Source organism: Coregonus lavaretus (genome assembly GCF_964263955.1).
Source record: "Coregonus lavaretus genome assembly, chromosome: 17".
NCBI classification, from domain to species: Eukaryota; Metazoa; Chordata; class Actinopteri; order Salmoniformes; family Salmonidae; genus Coregonus; species Coregonus lavaretus.
Window position 1 is genome coordinate 40823557 of NC_140004.1, and position 16744 is coordinate 40840300.

Consider the following 16744-nt stretch of genomic DNA (forward strand, 5'->3'; position numbering starts at 1 on the left):
AGATGATGGTCATCCTCCAGGCCACCGTAGTTTAGGGTCTCAATGGGTTCCATTCAGCTAGGAGATAAAGGAGCATGTTGGGAAATATGCCCATGAAGTCATTTGGATGAGAGCCATGCCTTTATGTCAGCTCATTTTGATGGTGGTTTAATGGTCTGTTGTTATTGAGCTGTTTTTTCTGAGTCATTTGTCCAGGTGTCTTACAGCAGTCTCTTTCAGAGGGTCAGGAGGCCATGGCTGTTCCCGCCTACTTCATGCCGCTCCGAAGCACCTGATTGGCTGCGATAAGCATGACGCTGATGATGAAAGCGATGGCAAAAGCACATATCAGGCTCTTGCGTACACACGTCTGCTTCACTTGCTGCGTTGGACTAGCTGCATGACAGGGAAAGGAGACAAGAGAAGGAGGAAAGTCAGGGATTTTCAAGGAGGAGAGACATGCACCTGTGAGTCTGTTGAATCAAATCTCTTTTGATGCTCTGCACATATCTGATACCAGAGGCAAGTTATATAGTAATTTCTAATGAGATGAGAAATCTAATCTCCAAATGTACAAGTATGTGAACACAATTATTATGGATGAATACTGCTTGGAAATGTGGTTTTACCCCAGTGTGTGCGATACATAATTACATAGATTACAGCTCTGATTTCATTTTCCCCCCACAAAAGAGCTTTATTACAAACAGAAGTACTCCTCAGTTTCATTAGCTGTCCGGATGGTTGGTCTCAGACAATCCCTCTGGTGAAGAAGCCGGATATGGAGGTCCTGGGCTGGTGTGGTTACACGTGGTCTGTGGTTGTGAGGCCGGTTGGATGTACTGCCAAATTCTCTAAAACTAAGTTTTAGAGAATTGCAGGAATGTCCACCAGAGCTGTTGCCAGAGAATTGAATGTCCATTTCTCTACTATAAGCCGCTTTGCATGCTCCCTCAAAACTTGAGACATCTGTGGCATTGTGTTTTGTGACAAAACTGCACATTTTAGAGTGGCCTTTAATTGTCCCCAGCACAAGGTGCACCTGTGTAATGATCATGCGGTTTAATCAGCTTCTTGATATGCCACACCTGTCAGGTGGATGGATTGTCTTGGCAAAGGAGAAATACTCACTAACAGGGATGTAAACAAATTTGTGCACAACATTTTAGAGAAAGTTGTACAAAAAGTGTGTACTATAATGTGCGTACTACAAAGTGTGTACTACAAAGTGTGTACTATAAGTTTCCTTACTGTCTATATCCACCTGGCAGGCCCCTGGGTTTGCTATGTGGCTCTCCTCGGTCATGATGATGTTCTCGATATCCTTCATGGTGAGGTGGTCGGAGAACGTGTCGTACAGCAGCCTCTTCAGCTCCTCTACCGTCAGCTTCTGCATGTCAGTCTGGACACACACACACACACAGGAACTGATGTCACTACAATGAGATACTCTTCTATGGTCGATTTTAGTTTTTTCACCGCAATGTTTTGTATTTGGGGATGGTAAGCTAAGTGATCCTGGAACTTTTAGCCAGAGATAACAACACAAGACTTCCCATTGATGCATGTGGCATACTGTATGGCTGTCTTGACTCAGGGATTCAATTCAATCGAACATACAGTACACTGCCATAGACATCCCATACAAAAAAAAACACTTGAAAAGAACGTGAAAAAACACATGGTTTTTGGACACGTGAACAAAATACACTATAAATACAAAGGTATGTGGAAACCCCTTCAAATTAATGGATTCGGCTTTTTCAGCCACACCCGTTGATGACAGGTGTATAAAATCGAGCACACAGCCATGCAATCTCCATAGACAAACATTGGCATTTGAATGGCCTTACTGAAGAGCTCAGTGACTTTCAACGTGGCACGGTCATAGGATGCCACCTTTCTAACAAGTCAGTTTGTCAAATTTCTGCTAGAGCTGCCCCTGTCAACTGTAAGTGCTGTTATTGTGAAGTGGAAACATTTAGGAGCAACAACGGCTCAGCCGCGAAGTGGTAGGCCACACAAGCTCACAGAACGGGATCGCCAGGTGCTGAAGTGCATAGCGTGTACAAATTGTCTGTCCTCGGTTGCAACACTCACTACCGAGTTCCAAACTGCCTCTGGAAGCAACGTCAGCACAAGAACGGTTCGTCGGGAGCTTCATGAAATGGGTTTCCATGGCCGAGCAGCCACACACAAGCCTAAGATCACCATGTTCAATGCAAAGAGTCGGCTGGAGTGGTGTAAAGATCGCCGCTAATGGACTCTGGAGCAGTGGAAACGCGTTCTCTGGAGTGATGAATTTCGCTTCACCATCTGGCAGTCCGACGGACGAATCTGGGTTTGGTGGATGCCAGGAGAACGCTACCTGCCCGAATGCATCGTGCCAACTGTAAAGATTGGTGGGGGTTGAATAATGGTCTGGGGCTGTTTTTCATGGTTCGGGCTAGGCCCCTTAGTTCCAGTGAAGCGAAATCTTAATGCTACAGCATACTGTACAATGACATTCTAGACGATTCTGTGCTTCCAACTTTGTGGCAACAGTTTGGGGAAGGCCCTTTCCTGTTTCAGCATGACAATGCCCCCGTGCACAAAGCGAGATCCATACAGAAATGGTTTGTCGAGATCGGTGATGAATAACTTGACTGACCTGCACAGAGCCCTGACCTCAACCCCATCGAACACCTTTGGGATGAATTGGAACGCCGACTGCGAGCCAGGCCTAATCGCCCAACATCAGTGCCTGACCTCGTTAATGCTATTGTGGCTGAATGGAAGCAAGTCCTCGCAGCAATGTTCCAACATCTAGTGGAAAGCCTTCCCAGAAAAGTGGGGCTGTCATAGCAGCAAAGGGGGGACCAACTCCATATTAATGGCTATGATTTTGGAATGAGATGTTCGATAAGCAGGTGTCTACATATTTTGGGTCATGTAGTGTATATACCTTTTTTTTCACGTGACATTTTCAAGAATCAGACACGTGGTTTTCGGACACCTGTGATGTTTCACATGAATCTTTCACATGTGAACAAATCACATAAAAAATGTCACGTGGGAAGATTCACATGGATTTCTCACATTACTCAGACACGTGTGGTCTCCCAACATTTCACATCATGAGTTTCATATGTGTGCTTTTGTAGCCGGTGGGATTAGAACCCATGGGAGAAGCCAACGTCTTGACCATTAGACCAAGACGGCCAACACTAATTTTGAAGTCGCAGGCGAGACTACCTCATCACGTGACCATGAGCAACCATGACCGACTCATGCCCGCTACACTTGCACATGTATATCTTCGTAACTAGGACTATCAAATGTAATTGAACTTACAGCAGGATTTGCTGTGATTAATTACGATTAATCGCAAATTAAGAATTTGCTCAACTTGAGCTGTAATTTAAGATTATTTATGCAAAAAGCATTACAAAAATATTTACGTCTTGATTTTTGTCCAAAGTAATGGTTAGCAAAATCTGGTTAATTGATAAACACACTTTCTTTAACCTCAATGTCAACTTGTTTTGACATTGCATTGTGTTTTTAGCTGTATAGATTATGTATGTTGGATGTTTTCAGTGTATTTTGAACGTGATAAAAAAATGTGTGCACTAAAATTACAAAAGTAAAGTTGAGTTAACTGATTAAATCAGTTAATTTTAACATGTTAAACAGGATAAATAAGGAGCCACCAAGTGTTCTAGCATGTGAAACTGCAAATGGGATTTTTACATGTGGTTGTTTTTACATGTGAAAATTCAATTCCACATGTGAATGTCCAATTTTCAGATAAGAACGTTTTTCAGGTGAAACTGCATAACCGATTTTAATATGTGAAAGCGCAAATTTCACATTTGCAACTGCAATTCACAATTGAGGTGAAAAAATGTTTTTCTTATCACATGTGAAAAGGTGGTGTTAACATGTGAATAAAATATGTAATAAACGTGAAAATATGGTGTGATGTGAAGTTTTTGCTCAGCATGTGAACACAGCTACACTCTAAAAAATGAGGGGTTCAACTGGAGTTCTTCTAAGATCCTCAAAGATCCTCGAAGAACCTTATGGTTCTTGGCAATGAAAAACAGCCCCCAAAGGTTCTTCAGGATAACTTCTTAGGAGGTGGGGTTCATCGAGGAACCCACATTGTTGCTGGAGTTTGAATGCGACAACAGTTAAAAAGGTAAGTTGGGTTGATGTTTGGCTCTGAATACGTATCGAAATAATTTATATAATGATATAAAATACTAATGAATAACGGTAAGGATATGTTGTTGGACAGCTGCATTTCAAGTGCACATTTAACCTACATAGCAGTCAATACAAACTGAAATCTATTAGCATACAAATGGCATTCAAATGGCACACCAGTGTCTTTGGTGAGTTGGTTTTGGTCATTTCATTGGTATTCCTGGTGGGGACAGGGTATGTAGTGTCTTTGCATAGCCCAACTGGACTCCGGCATGAAATCTGATTCTGTTGTTTCTTTTCAGAAATTCTGAAGTATATGGATGGTCAGTGGAGGATGTCTGCCAGTGGCTTCAGCAAAATCAGTTGGAGGACTACACCTCTCCTTTTCAATGTTTTACTGTCAATTGCCTGCAAGGTCCAACCAAAACTTGACTTCCGCTTTTAACACAACTACCTGGTAGCTCTTGTTGTGGAGATCTTATAACTCCCTTGCTCAAGGACAGAACAACAAATTTTTTCACCTTGTCGGCTGGACGATTCGAATGCTTTAACTGCTAGTCCACCTGCCAGTCAACACCAGTCAAAATGCCTGCTTTGTATAACTGCCCAATATGCAACAAGCATTATTGCTCATGAAACAGATTAGCCACATTGGTCTGTATCACCAGAGTGAGCCAGGGTTTCTGTTAACATGTAGACTTGGAGGTTGCATGAAAACATGTAAATGCTTTGCGTCATATAGGACACATATATACAGAAAACACAAAGATTTGCTGACAGATAGGCCTAATGGTTCTGTAATCCCTGTGCCTGACTACATTGAGGAAAATGTGAACGATGATGTCTGATCTCGCGTGGAACTAATGTTATTGAGTCCTTGGACTTCAAAACTGAAGACCTGGTTAGAGACCTTAAGAGAAATCTCTGCCTTTTTATGTTGAAGATCAGAGAGAAGCGTTGTGTTCCTGTGACTGTGCAGAGCAGTATAGTGGAGGATCTTCATTCTATTTTTGATTCATTTATGTCCCATTACAGTGATGCCTTGAAATTCCATTTTAGAAACAAATCTGTGGAGGGAGCTGAATCAATTTATACAGTGAGGGAAAAAAATATTTGATCCCCTGCTGATTTTGTACGTTTGCCCACTGACAAAGACATGATCAGTCTATAATTTTAATTGTAGGTTTATTTGAACAGTGAGAGACAGAATAACAAAACAAAAATATCCAGAAAAACGCATGTCAAAAATGTAATAAATTGATTTGCATTTTAATGAGGGAAATAAGTATTTGACCCCTCTGCAAAACATTACTTAGTACTTGGTGGCAAAACCCTTGTTGGCAATCACAGAGGTCAAACGTTTCTTGTAGTTGGCCACCAGGTTTGCACACATCTCAGGAGGGATTTTATCCCACTCCTCTTTGCAGATCTTCTCCAAGTCATTAAGGTTTGGAGGCTGACGTTTGGCAACTCGAACCTTCAGCTCCCTCCACAGATTTTCTATGGGATTAAGGTCTGGAGACTGGCTAGGCCACTCCAGGACCTTAATGTGCTTCTTCTTGAGGCTGAGGGAAGGAGGTTCTCACCCAAGATTTGACGGTACATGGCCCCGTCCATCGTCCCTTTGATGCTGTGAAGTTGTCCTGTCCCCTTAGCAGAAAAACACCCCCAAAGCATTATGTTTCCACCTCCATGTTTGACGGTGGGGATGGTGTTCTTGGGGTCATAGGCAGCATTCCTCCTCCTCCAAACACGGCGAGTTGAGTTGATGCCAAAGAGCTCGATTTTGGTCTCATCTGACCACAACACTTTCACCCAGTTCTCCTCTGAATCATTCAGATGTTCATTGGCAAACTTCAGACGGCCCTGTATATGTGCTTTCTTGAGCAGGGGGACCTTGCGGGCGCTGCAGGATTTCAGTCCTTCACGGCGTAGTGTGTTACCAATTGTTTTCTTGGTGACTATGTTCCAAGCTGCCTTGAGATAATTGACAAGATCCTCCCGTGTAGTTCTGCGCTGATTCCTCACCGTTCTCATGATCATTGCAACTCCACGAGGTGAGATCTTGCTTGGAGCCCCAGGCCGAGGGAGATTGACAGTTCTTTTGTGTTTCTTCTAGGGCTGTCAAATGATTAAAATTTTTAATCAAATTAATCAGAATTTTCAGTGGATTAATCATGATTAATCACTATTTGCAATTACACCTGAATCCTAACCATTTTTTTTCTGAAATGCATACCAAAAGATAAATAACAGGACACAGATACATAATTTTCATATTATGTCTGTTTATTAACACAGCCAAATAATGGTGTTTTAAATCAAGCTGAAACATACTACACACCATAATATTTGTCTTTGGCTGTGGCTCTTGACGGTGGCTTATAGAATGAGTCTTGAGACGCCACTTGCAAAACATCAAGGAAACCTGAGTCTTCTACAATGCTAATGGGTCTACAATCCTTTGCAATCCATTTTGTTATTGTGTTGGTCAAATTATCTGAGGTTGATTTTGTTAATTGCCTGCAAACATTCAGCGTGGTCTGGCGCAAACCACTTGCTGAATCTGACGGCCCAGCAAACGCATGTTTGGCGTTGACATGGTACTTCAAGCTTGAACAGCTCCGGTGAAATTGAAACTCCTTCTTACAAATCTTGCAAATAACCTTGTACTTGTTAACTGTACCATCATCATTCTTTTTATATTTGAATCCGTCAATAGGCCCACTTTGCTCACCTTGCTCCATCTCGCCTCTAGCTCCCAACCACTTTCCTGACCTGAATAATTTGTCACACTGCGCATGCGTGAAATGCGTTAAAAAAATTGACGTAATTAACAGCAAACAACTAATTAACGTCGTTAACGCGCTATTTTTGACAGCCCTAGTTTCTTCCATTTGCGAATAATCGCACCAACTGTTGTCACCTTCTCACCAAGCTGCTTGGCGATGGTCTTGTAGCCCATTCCAGCCTTGTGTAGGTCTACAATCTTGTCCCTGACATCCTTGGAGAGCTCTTTGGTCTTGGCCATGGTGGAGAGTTTGGAATCTGATTGATTGATTGCTTCTGTGGACAGGTGTCTTTTATACAGGTAACAAGCTGAGCTCCCTTTAAGAGTGTGCTCCTAATCTCAGCTCGTTACCTGTATAAAAGACACCTGGGAGCCAGAAATCTTTCTGATTGAGAGGGGGTCAAATACTTATTTCCCTCATTAAAATGCAAATCAATTTATAACATTTATGACATATGTACACAAAAAAAAAAAACATGTATGCACGACTGTAAGTCGCTTTGGATAAAAGCGTCTGCTAAATGGCATATTATATATTATTATATTATATGTTTTTCTGGATTGTTTTGTTGTTATTCTGTCTCTCACTGTTCAAATCAACCTAACATTAAAATTATAGACTGATCATTTATTTGTCAGTGTGCAAACGTACAAAATCAGCAGGGGATCAAATACTTTTTTCCCTCACTGTAGATGAGGACAATGACTTGTGTGAGCTTTTAAACCAGACAAAGGTTTTTGAAGAGTGCATGAGAACCATCAACACAGAGTGGATGCTGGAGCAATACTGCTGTGAAGAAATGGGAATGGTTAGACTGAGAGAGATACATCTGTGTGGTGAAGAACAGGACAGAGGCAGTTTTCAGTACATCCCACTACCTGACCTTTTGAAGAAGGTGGCACAAAATGAAGATGTTTGGGCGAGCTTAAATAGAGAAGAAGAACCTGCCAACGATGAAATCTTGAGTGATTTCACAGATGTTTTTTTTTTCAAGAGCAATCCCTTGCTCACGGAAAAACAAACAATGCGGCTTCATTTTTATATAGATGAATTTGAGGTTGTCAATCCACTTGGATCAAAAAAAGGAAAACGCAAGCTTTCAGCTGTGTATTTCAAAATTGGCAATCTTGACAAGAAACACACATATCAGCTGCAAAACATTTACCTCTCCACCCTGATACAACACAAGCTAATTCAGAAAGGCCTCTGCTTGGTGATATCAGACACAAGGTGTTTCTTTGGAGTGCAACGGAGAAAGCAAGGTCTTTCATGCCACCATTGCCACAATCTCCGCCATGATGTTGCTGGTTTGCCAAGAAACTTCAGTTCAGGAAGGATCTGTCGCTTTTGCACAGCAACCAAGGACGATATCTGTTCGAAGTTTACAGAGGGGGAGTTCACCATGCATAACTTAACATATTACAGCTACCACCTGCTGGCAGTCCAAGAAAACCAAGAAAATGCAAGAGTCTATGGTGTCAGAAGTCCATGATGCATCTCTGACATGACATATGCACCTTCACCCATGATGTACAGTGAGTGAAAAAAGTATTTGATCCCCTGCTGATTTTGTACGTTTGCCCACTGACAAAGAAATGATCAGTCTATAATTTTAATGGTAGGTTTATTTGAACAGTGAGAGATCCAGAAAAATGCTTGTCAAAAATGTTATAAATTGATTTGCATTTTAATGAGGGAAATAAGGTTTGACCCCCTCTCAATCAGAAAGATTTCTGGCTCCCAGGTGTCTTTTATACAGGTAATGAGCTGAGATTAGGAGCACACTCTTAAAGGGAGTGCTCCTAATCTCATCTTGTTACCTGTATAAAAGACACCTGTCCACAGAAGCAATCAATCAATCAGATTCCAAACTCTCCACCATGGCCAAGACCAAAGAGCTCTCCAAGGATGTCAGGGACAAGATTGTAGACCTACACAAGGCTGGAATGGGCTACAAGACCGTCACCAAGCAGCTTGGTGAGAAGGTGACAACAGTTGGTGCGATTATTCGCAAATGGAAGAAACACAAAATAACTGTCAATCTCCCTCTGCCTGGGGCTCCATGCAAGATCTCACCTCGTGGAGTTGCAATGATCATGAGAACTGTGAGGAATCATCCCAGAACTACACGGGAGGATCTTGTCAATGATCTCAAGGCAGCAGGGACCATAGTCACCAAGAAAACAATTGGTAACACACTACGCCGTGAAGGACTGAAATCCTGCAGCGCCCGCAAGGTCTCCCTGCTCAAGAAAGCATATATACAGGCCCGTCTGAAGTTTGCCAATGAACATCTGAATGATTCAGAGGAGAACTGGGTGAAAGTGTTGTGGTCAGATGAGACCAAAATTGAGCACTTTTGCATCAACTCAACTCACCGTGTTTGGAGGAGGAGGAATGCTGCCTATGACCCCAAGAACACCATCCCCACCGTCAAACATGGAGGTGGAAACATTGTGTTTTTCTGGTAAGGGGACAGGACAACTTCACCGCATCAAAGGGACGATGAACGGGGCCATGTACCGTCAAATCTTGGGTGAGAACCTCCTTCCCTCAGCCAGGGCATTGAAAATGGGTCGTGGATGGGTATTCCAGCATGACAATGACCCAAAACACACAGCCAAGGCAACAAAGGAGTGGCTCAAGAAGAAGCACATTAAGGTCCTGGAGTGGCCTAGCCAGTCTCCAGACCTTAATCCCATAGAAAATCTGTGGAGGGAGCTGAAGGTTCGAGTTGCCAAACGTCAGCCTCAAAACATTAATGACTTGGAGAAGATCTGCAAAGAGGAGTGGGACAAAATCCCTCCTGAGATGTGTGCAAACCTGGTGGCCAACTACAAGAAACGTCTGACCTCTGTGATTGCCAACAAGGGTTTTGCCACCAAGTACTAAGTCATGTTTTGCAGAGGGGTCAAATACTTATTTCCCTCATTAAAATGCAAATCAATTTATAACCTTTTTGACATGCATTTTTCTGGATTTGTTTGTTGTTATTCTGTCTCTCACTGTTCAAATAAACCTACCATTAAAATGATAGACTGATAATTTCTTTGTCAGTGGGCAAACGTACAAAATCAGCAGGGGATCAAATACTTTTTTCCCTCACTGTATTTATTTCCCCCTGACGTGATGCATGACTTCCTTGAGGGCATCATACCTGCTGTACTGAGGTTGATGTTACAGGAGCTTGTGAAGACAAAACAAATCACTGTGGCACAGCTAAATTACGAGATAACTTCCCCTATGGCAACTACGACAGAGCATCCAGACGACCACCACCACTATCTGAGCATGTCCTGAGGAAGAATGGGCATCTGGCTGGGAGTGCATCTGAGAAATTCACCATCTTTAGATCGCTTCCCCAAATGATTGGATCCCAAATAGTTAGCTGTGATGCATGGGAAGTGTTACAGGAGGGGGTCGCAGTTCCGGAGCGATCCACCAGGTGTCCTCCTCCGACAACCTTTGGCACCTCCTCACTCACAGTCTGGACTAATCATGATGCTATTGGTGTCACCTGTGTCTACCTGTTCACCTGTGTATTTATGCCCTCACTTCCCTGTGTTCCCTCGCTCAGTTTTCTCTGCTAGTTTCACTATGCCAAGCAGTACTAATCAGCCTCTGATCGTGGGACATATGGACAGGTACGTGAGAAGTGTTCTCCCTGTTTAGTTATTATTTCAGTCACAGTTAGTATTTTGTATTTTGGCTGGCAGCCTGCTTTTTGAAGTCTTATTTGCTCCACCTTTCTTTTTCTTGTTAAGTCCGTTATTTTGTATCCTGGTTTCGGGACCATCAGTAAAGATCCTTGTTTCACCATCTCTGCCTACTGCCTACTGTCTATCCTGCACCGCACCTGGGTCACAACTCACACCAACCCTTACAGAAAACTGAGCAAGGGAACACAGGGAAGTGAGGGCATAAATACACAGGTGAACAGGTAGACCCCAATAAGATAATGATTAGTCCAGACTGCGAGTGAGGAGGTGCCTAAGGTTGTCGGAGGATGACACCTAGTGGGTCACTCCGGAACTGCGACACCCCCTCCTGGAACAGGGAAGTGTACCTGTTACTGAGAGACATTGGGACATAATCATGATGCCTACCATCAAAAGGTCTTGGGTACCATACCTGGAAGAGAACATTATGGAATTGCGTGCTCTTTTTCAAGAAGTCTTCCCAAACAAGCAAACACCCAAGATGCACTTTCTGATCCATTACCCCCGACTGCTGATGGCATATGGAACACTTATCCATCTATTGTGCATGCGCTTTGAAGCCAAACATCCGTACTTCAAGAGAATTTACGTCATCTGCAACTACAAAAACATTGCAAAGACACTGGCCAAAAGACACCAGATGAGACAATGCTGGGAGCAGTCAAAGAACACTTGCTTAGGAAGCACAGTACCACTCTGCGCAGACAAGAGAGACATCCCAATTCATGCCCTCTCAGTCTCTGTCACTTGTGCTCTGCAGGCTAGATTTGGAGAGGATCTGAATCCAGACCATGTCAACAAAATGAAGTGCATCACTGTAGACAGCGTGTCATACAAGATTGGCGATTGTCTGGTGATTGGGATGGCGCACACTGAGGAGATTCCAGTGTTCTTCAAAGTAAACCACATATACAGCATATTGGGCAGCTGGTATTTGTGTGGAAAGCTCATGACTCCCTCTTGTTTCAACAGCCATGCACATGCCCATGTGGTTGAGGACAGTCTCCAGTGGGCAGCCGTGGTGCCTGGGGAGGAACTGGCATGCCATGGTCTGGACAGCTGCCTTGATCCCAAGGGGAGACTCACAATCCCTCTCCGACATTGGATTTGCAGGTGATTTTGTCTTGACTAAAATTGAGATGGAGTCTTGCGTCTTGTGTTTCAGCATTTAAACAGCGTTTGATATCTTGGTTTTAAGAGGATGGGTCTTGGTCTGTAGACTTGGCTCCAGTCTTGACTCCAATGCAATATATAATCCTGTAACACAACTACTGCTATTAATCTCATATCTAATAAAACTTTTTCAACAGACCACCTCATCAATGGTGAGACACTCATGGGCTTGAACAACAGGATGATCGAACAGCTGTTTCCTGTCATGAATACATTTTAGTCATTTAGCAGACGCTCTTATCCAGAGCGACTTACAGTTAATGAATTTTTATTTTTTTCCCGTACTGGTCCCCCATGGGAATCGAACCCACAACCCTGGAGTTGCAAGTGCATTGCTCTACCAACTGAGCAACACAGGACTAAATTAATTGGAAATTTAAAGAAGTATGTAACTGTGAGGTATTCAGCAACTATTTTTCGATATAATAATCTCTATATAATTGTTCCTTGTACAACAAAGCTATTGAACTTGTAATACCATAACAAGAATTCATACTTTGTTTCTTGCTGTATAGATTCTACACCCTGTTTTGTATTTGTGACGACAGAACTAAACATGTAAACGTATATGCTTCTATGTCTCCCGAGTGGCGCAGTGGTCTAAGGCACTGCATCGCAGTGCCACTAGAGATCCTGGTTTGAATCCAGGCTCTGTCGTAGCCGGCCGCGACCGGGAGACCTATGGGGCGGTGCACAGTTGGCCCAGCGTCGTCCGGGGTAGTGAAGTTGGTAGAGCATGGCGTTTGCAACGCCAGGGTTGTGGGTTCGTTTCCCACGGGGGGCCAGTATAAAAAATTATGTATGCACTCACTAACAAGTCGCTCTGGATAAGAGCGTCTGCTAAATGACTAAAATGTAAATGTCTCAGCTCTCGCCAACCAACAACCACGATCCACCAACCAACACAAAACTGTGGCCCACAATATTCACCCTTCCTGAGTTCCCCGCAGTATAATCTCAACCAACAGAGTGAAGATGCCCACTCATTGGTCCAAGTGGAGGAGCCAAATCATCCAAGTTTTATTTGATAGTTTCTAAATTGGCACGTCATGTAAGTTTGTTTGTGTGTGTAGTCATGTGATGTGTTATGCTGTAATGGAACACTACATTGATTTACTATTTTCAAAGGTACCCTACAAGCAGACAATATACCGACGTCTGTACATCACTGGTGGCCAACTACCCATTTCTAAGGGACCGTATAGGACAAGGATATTTTTACTTTATTTTTTTACACATTTCACAATAACGTGTGTTCATTACTAATAACTACATCTCCATTCTCCTTTACTAAGGAATCATGGCATGGGATGATAAAAAAAAAATATTTAAAAAAGAAAGACAACCTCTTGTCTGCAAAACAGAGGTTGCAATCATCAGAGCTAAGTTCACACAGAAAAGGAGTTCTGATGGGAATGCAGGCCCAGCATTAAAGACAGTTAAGTTTTGTGGCTAACCTTACCCCTACCCCTAAACCTAAACTTAGTTCCAGCAAGTGTTTGCTTGTCAACAAAGTTGCAGTTAATAGTTTGTGAGTATAATTTGAGTATATATGGACCATACAATATATGTGACTATCCAATGAAGTGGGAACATTCAGAGCTTTACCTGTGCATATGTGTGTTTCTGTCATAGGTGACTATAATGTGCATGATGTGGAGCTACTTGGGGGCGTGTCTGCTACACCACTTTTGAACCAAGTAAATAACAGTCGTATAATTGTCAACATATGCTCATTGGATCATGAATTTGAAACAAACTCTCACTTTTCTTATTCTGACGAAATTGACTGGTATTGTACTAAACTTTACTAGGCATTGATGCGGAGTGCAGAGGACACTTTCAGTGTGACAAAGCAAATCGAAAGAATGAAGGAGGAATGCAAAAGAAACCATCCTGACCTTAGCCTCCTGCAGGACAAAATGAAGAGGAACCAGGTGGAGAGAGACCATTTTATCGGCACCCACCACACCAAAGAGATCCTTAATGAGTTTCCTGCACTGCGTCACTGCAGCATTGTGAGTTAGGTCACACATTTTCCATTTTTTAAGTCTGTGAATTAAGTTAAACCTACAGAAATACAATGTGTGCTAATAATATTTTCAGATCTTCTCAGAAATGTATCAAGTCCATGGAATGGATATAGACAAAAAGATCATTCAAGGACTCCGCAAGGCTAGTGGCAAAATGCTAGCAGAGGTAGAGAGGCGAGGGGTGAGGACATCATCCTGCTGTTTCGACAGTCCCTGAAGGACAATACAGAAGAGGCACACAGGGGTATTTGATCTTATTATTTCCTTTCTCTAATGTAGTCAACACATAGTACATTAAAAATATGTATTTTGAAATAAAATTAGCAAGTGTAGTAAGATCATTGCTTTACTTTCCTTGGACTGGAGACCACAGCAGCGATCCTGCTCTTGCCCGACCTCTTCACCCGAGTGGCCTTTATGTCCGTGACAAGGTATGCCTATGCACAAATCATCTGTTTCTTCATAAACATAAGTGTGCATTCTTATATAAAAATTCAACTGAACATTTATTATGTTAATTGTATGTGTATTAATCTTTTCTTCCTTTTGTTGACACAGATGTCACCGCTCCCCACTCCTTTACTGCACATCGGCAGAAATCCATTTCACCATGAGAGTGAAATCACGCTGGCCTCTGATGGGGAGAACATCCACGCCCTAGAGGACGTCCCCATGGGACTTGGGGCTCTGCCAGAGCTGTATTTATTATTTTTTTCGGGTGAAATTTCCCAAAAATTTCAGAAAAACATATGTTCTTAAGTTACTGTTTTCTGGGGATAAGAGAAGTTGGGGTGAAGTTACCAGGGCCGGTCATAAGGATGGCAAACTTCCTAACATAACTAAGTGGTTGTTGGGCAAGTGGCTGTTGGACACACACACTAAAGCAGCAAAATGCAATCTGTATTTAGCATCAAATCTACAATATTGTTAGTTTACCTATGATTCATTTTTAATGTATGTTTTTATTGTACATCATTCTTTTTTATTTATTTTTATGTAAATGAAAAGCACTATACAAAGTAAATGTATTATTTATTATGGTCTGACATGTCTGCAGAAATGTTGCGATTTTGTAATTTGTTTTGTTTGGTAAATTATTTTGTAAATATTCATTCACATTTGTGGTGCCACTAAATAAACAACTATTTAAATCAATGTTGTCAATGTTGTTATTATTATTAAAATGTGTTTTTAACAGGGAGTTAAGAAAATTAACCCCAAAAGGTTATTAGAGGAACCATTAAAGGGGTTCTTCGAATAACCTTTTTCAAGGGTTCTTAGAAAAACTTATAGGGGTTCCCCCACAGTTTCAATTTGAAGAACCCCTAAAGGATACTCGAGGAAGCTTAACTTTTTAAAGTGTAAATTTGATATGTGTTTAAAAAAACAATTAGACCTGAGTTTTGTTCTAGATTTTATACAAAGACACTGCATAGATATTGCTAACACAAGTCTGACTGAATCACTCTCTAAATTCTTGTTAACTCCTTTTACTGTCAATATGGGAGGGTAATTATCTGAGAAACTGTCACATAGTAAACACCTGATTTAATTTAAATGGATTTTACTTAATTCGATCATAAGACTAGTGTATAAAAGGGGTGTGGATGGTTGTTGAAAGTCAGGAAGGAAGGACGCAGTTCTGACAAGAAGAATAATAAGTAATTTATATACTAAGTAAATACTAAGGCTGCATTCCAAACACTTAAAAGACACCCTCTCCCCTCAGCCCTCAAATTAAGTGGACACTTCTGATGACGTATCATGACGTCTGACAAGTTGACACTTGCAGGGCAAGGGGCGAGGGAATAAATAATGCATTTTAAATGGACCGCTCTTGCCCGTATATTTGTCACTCGTCCATCCCACGGTTGTGTTTTCAGTCATCATGCGCTACAGTCAATTATGATTGCATTTCATATCTTGGCTAGAAGACAACGCATCCGCAGACATCGAATGTTAGCCATCAGACTATATCCGATAAATCGAAAATGACAATGTATAAGTGTGATGTCAGGGAAAGTTGTATGCGCAAGCTAACGTTTCCAAAAGCTAACCAAACAACAACAACATTACTTTTATGATATGTGTTTGAGCTGTCATGTGCATTAGTAGCACAATTTCTAACTTACTTACATCACGAATTGAATTATGGGGCGTTTCAGGCCCCGGAGTGAACATAATTGTACACTCGCAAACTCGATCAAAAACGAGGGCTGAGGGGCTTACGTTGCCAACTTCCCTTGCTTGGCTGATCATTTGGACCGACGACAAAGATGGCCGCGTGGATTCCCCCAAGGGCATAAGGTGAAGGTAAGTGGAGGAGGGTGTGTCTTTTATGTGTTTGAAACACAGTCTAAGACTTCCAACGCCTCACGAGGTGGCACTGCCCTATTAACCCGCCACTGAATTTTTATAGATAGATAAGTGGTGCGATAGATGACAGCTACAGTACAGCATCCTGATCACCCAGAAGCCTTTGCAGCTTGTCAGTGGTAATAAGCAAGAAGGAAGCAGCTAATGATTACTTACCTTCCAGAACACAGAGTCAAAGTCGGTTCCGTGGAACTTGTCTGGCATTCCGGCTGCTGTCAACTTGGGTCCAAGGAGAGTGACAAACTCTTCGAAATCCACCTGACCATCACCTGTTGATGACAGGAATTTGATGACACCTGTTAGTGTGTGTGTGTGTGTGTGTGTGTGTGTGTGTGTGTGTGGGTGTGAACGCCCGTGTGTGTCGTGAATGTGTGTATGCGTGCCTGTGTGCATGCCTGTGTGCGTGCCTGTGTGTGTGTCCGTGTACGTGGGTACGTCAGTGTATGCGTGTGTGTGTGTGTGTGTGTGTGTGTGTGTGTGT

General features: G+C 42.3%; 1 protein-coding gene across 1 annotated transcript in view; it reads right to left on the reverse strand.

The window, feature by feature from the left end:
* Nucleotides 1-247: 247 nt before the first annotated feature.
* Nucleotides 248-16744, reverse strand: part of LOC311144611 (calcium-binding protein 7-like) — a gene marked incomplete at both ends in the record, with an annotated part of 73348 nt that continues 56851 nt past the window's right edge. The window contains 3 exons of the mRNA XM_084180651.1: nt 248-375; nt 1231-1381; nt 16420-16532. Of these exons, the coding sequence (XP_084036777.1) occupies nt 248-375; nt 1231-1381; nt 16420-16532 (392 nt within the window). The remainder of the gene's footprint in view (nt 376-1230; nt 1382-16419; nt 16533-16744) is intronic.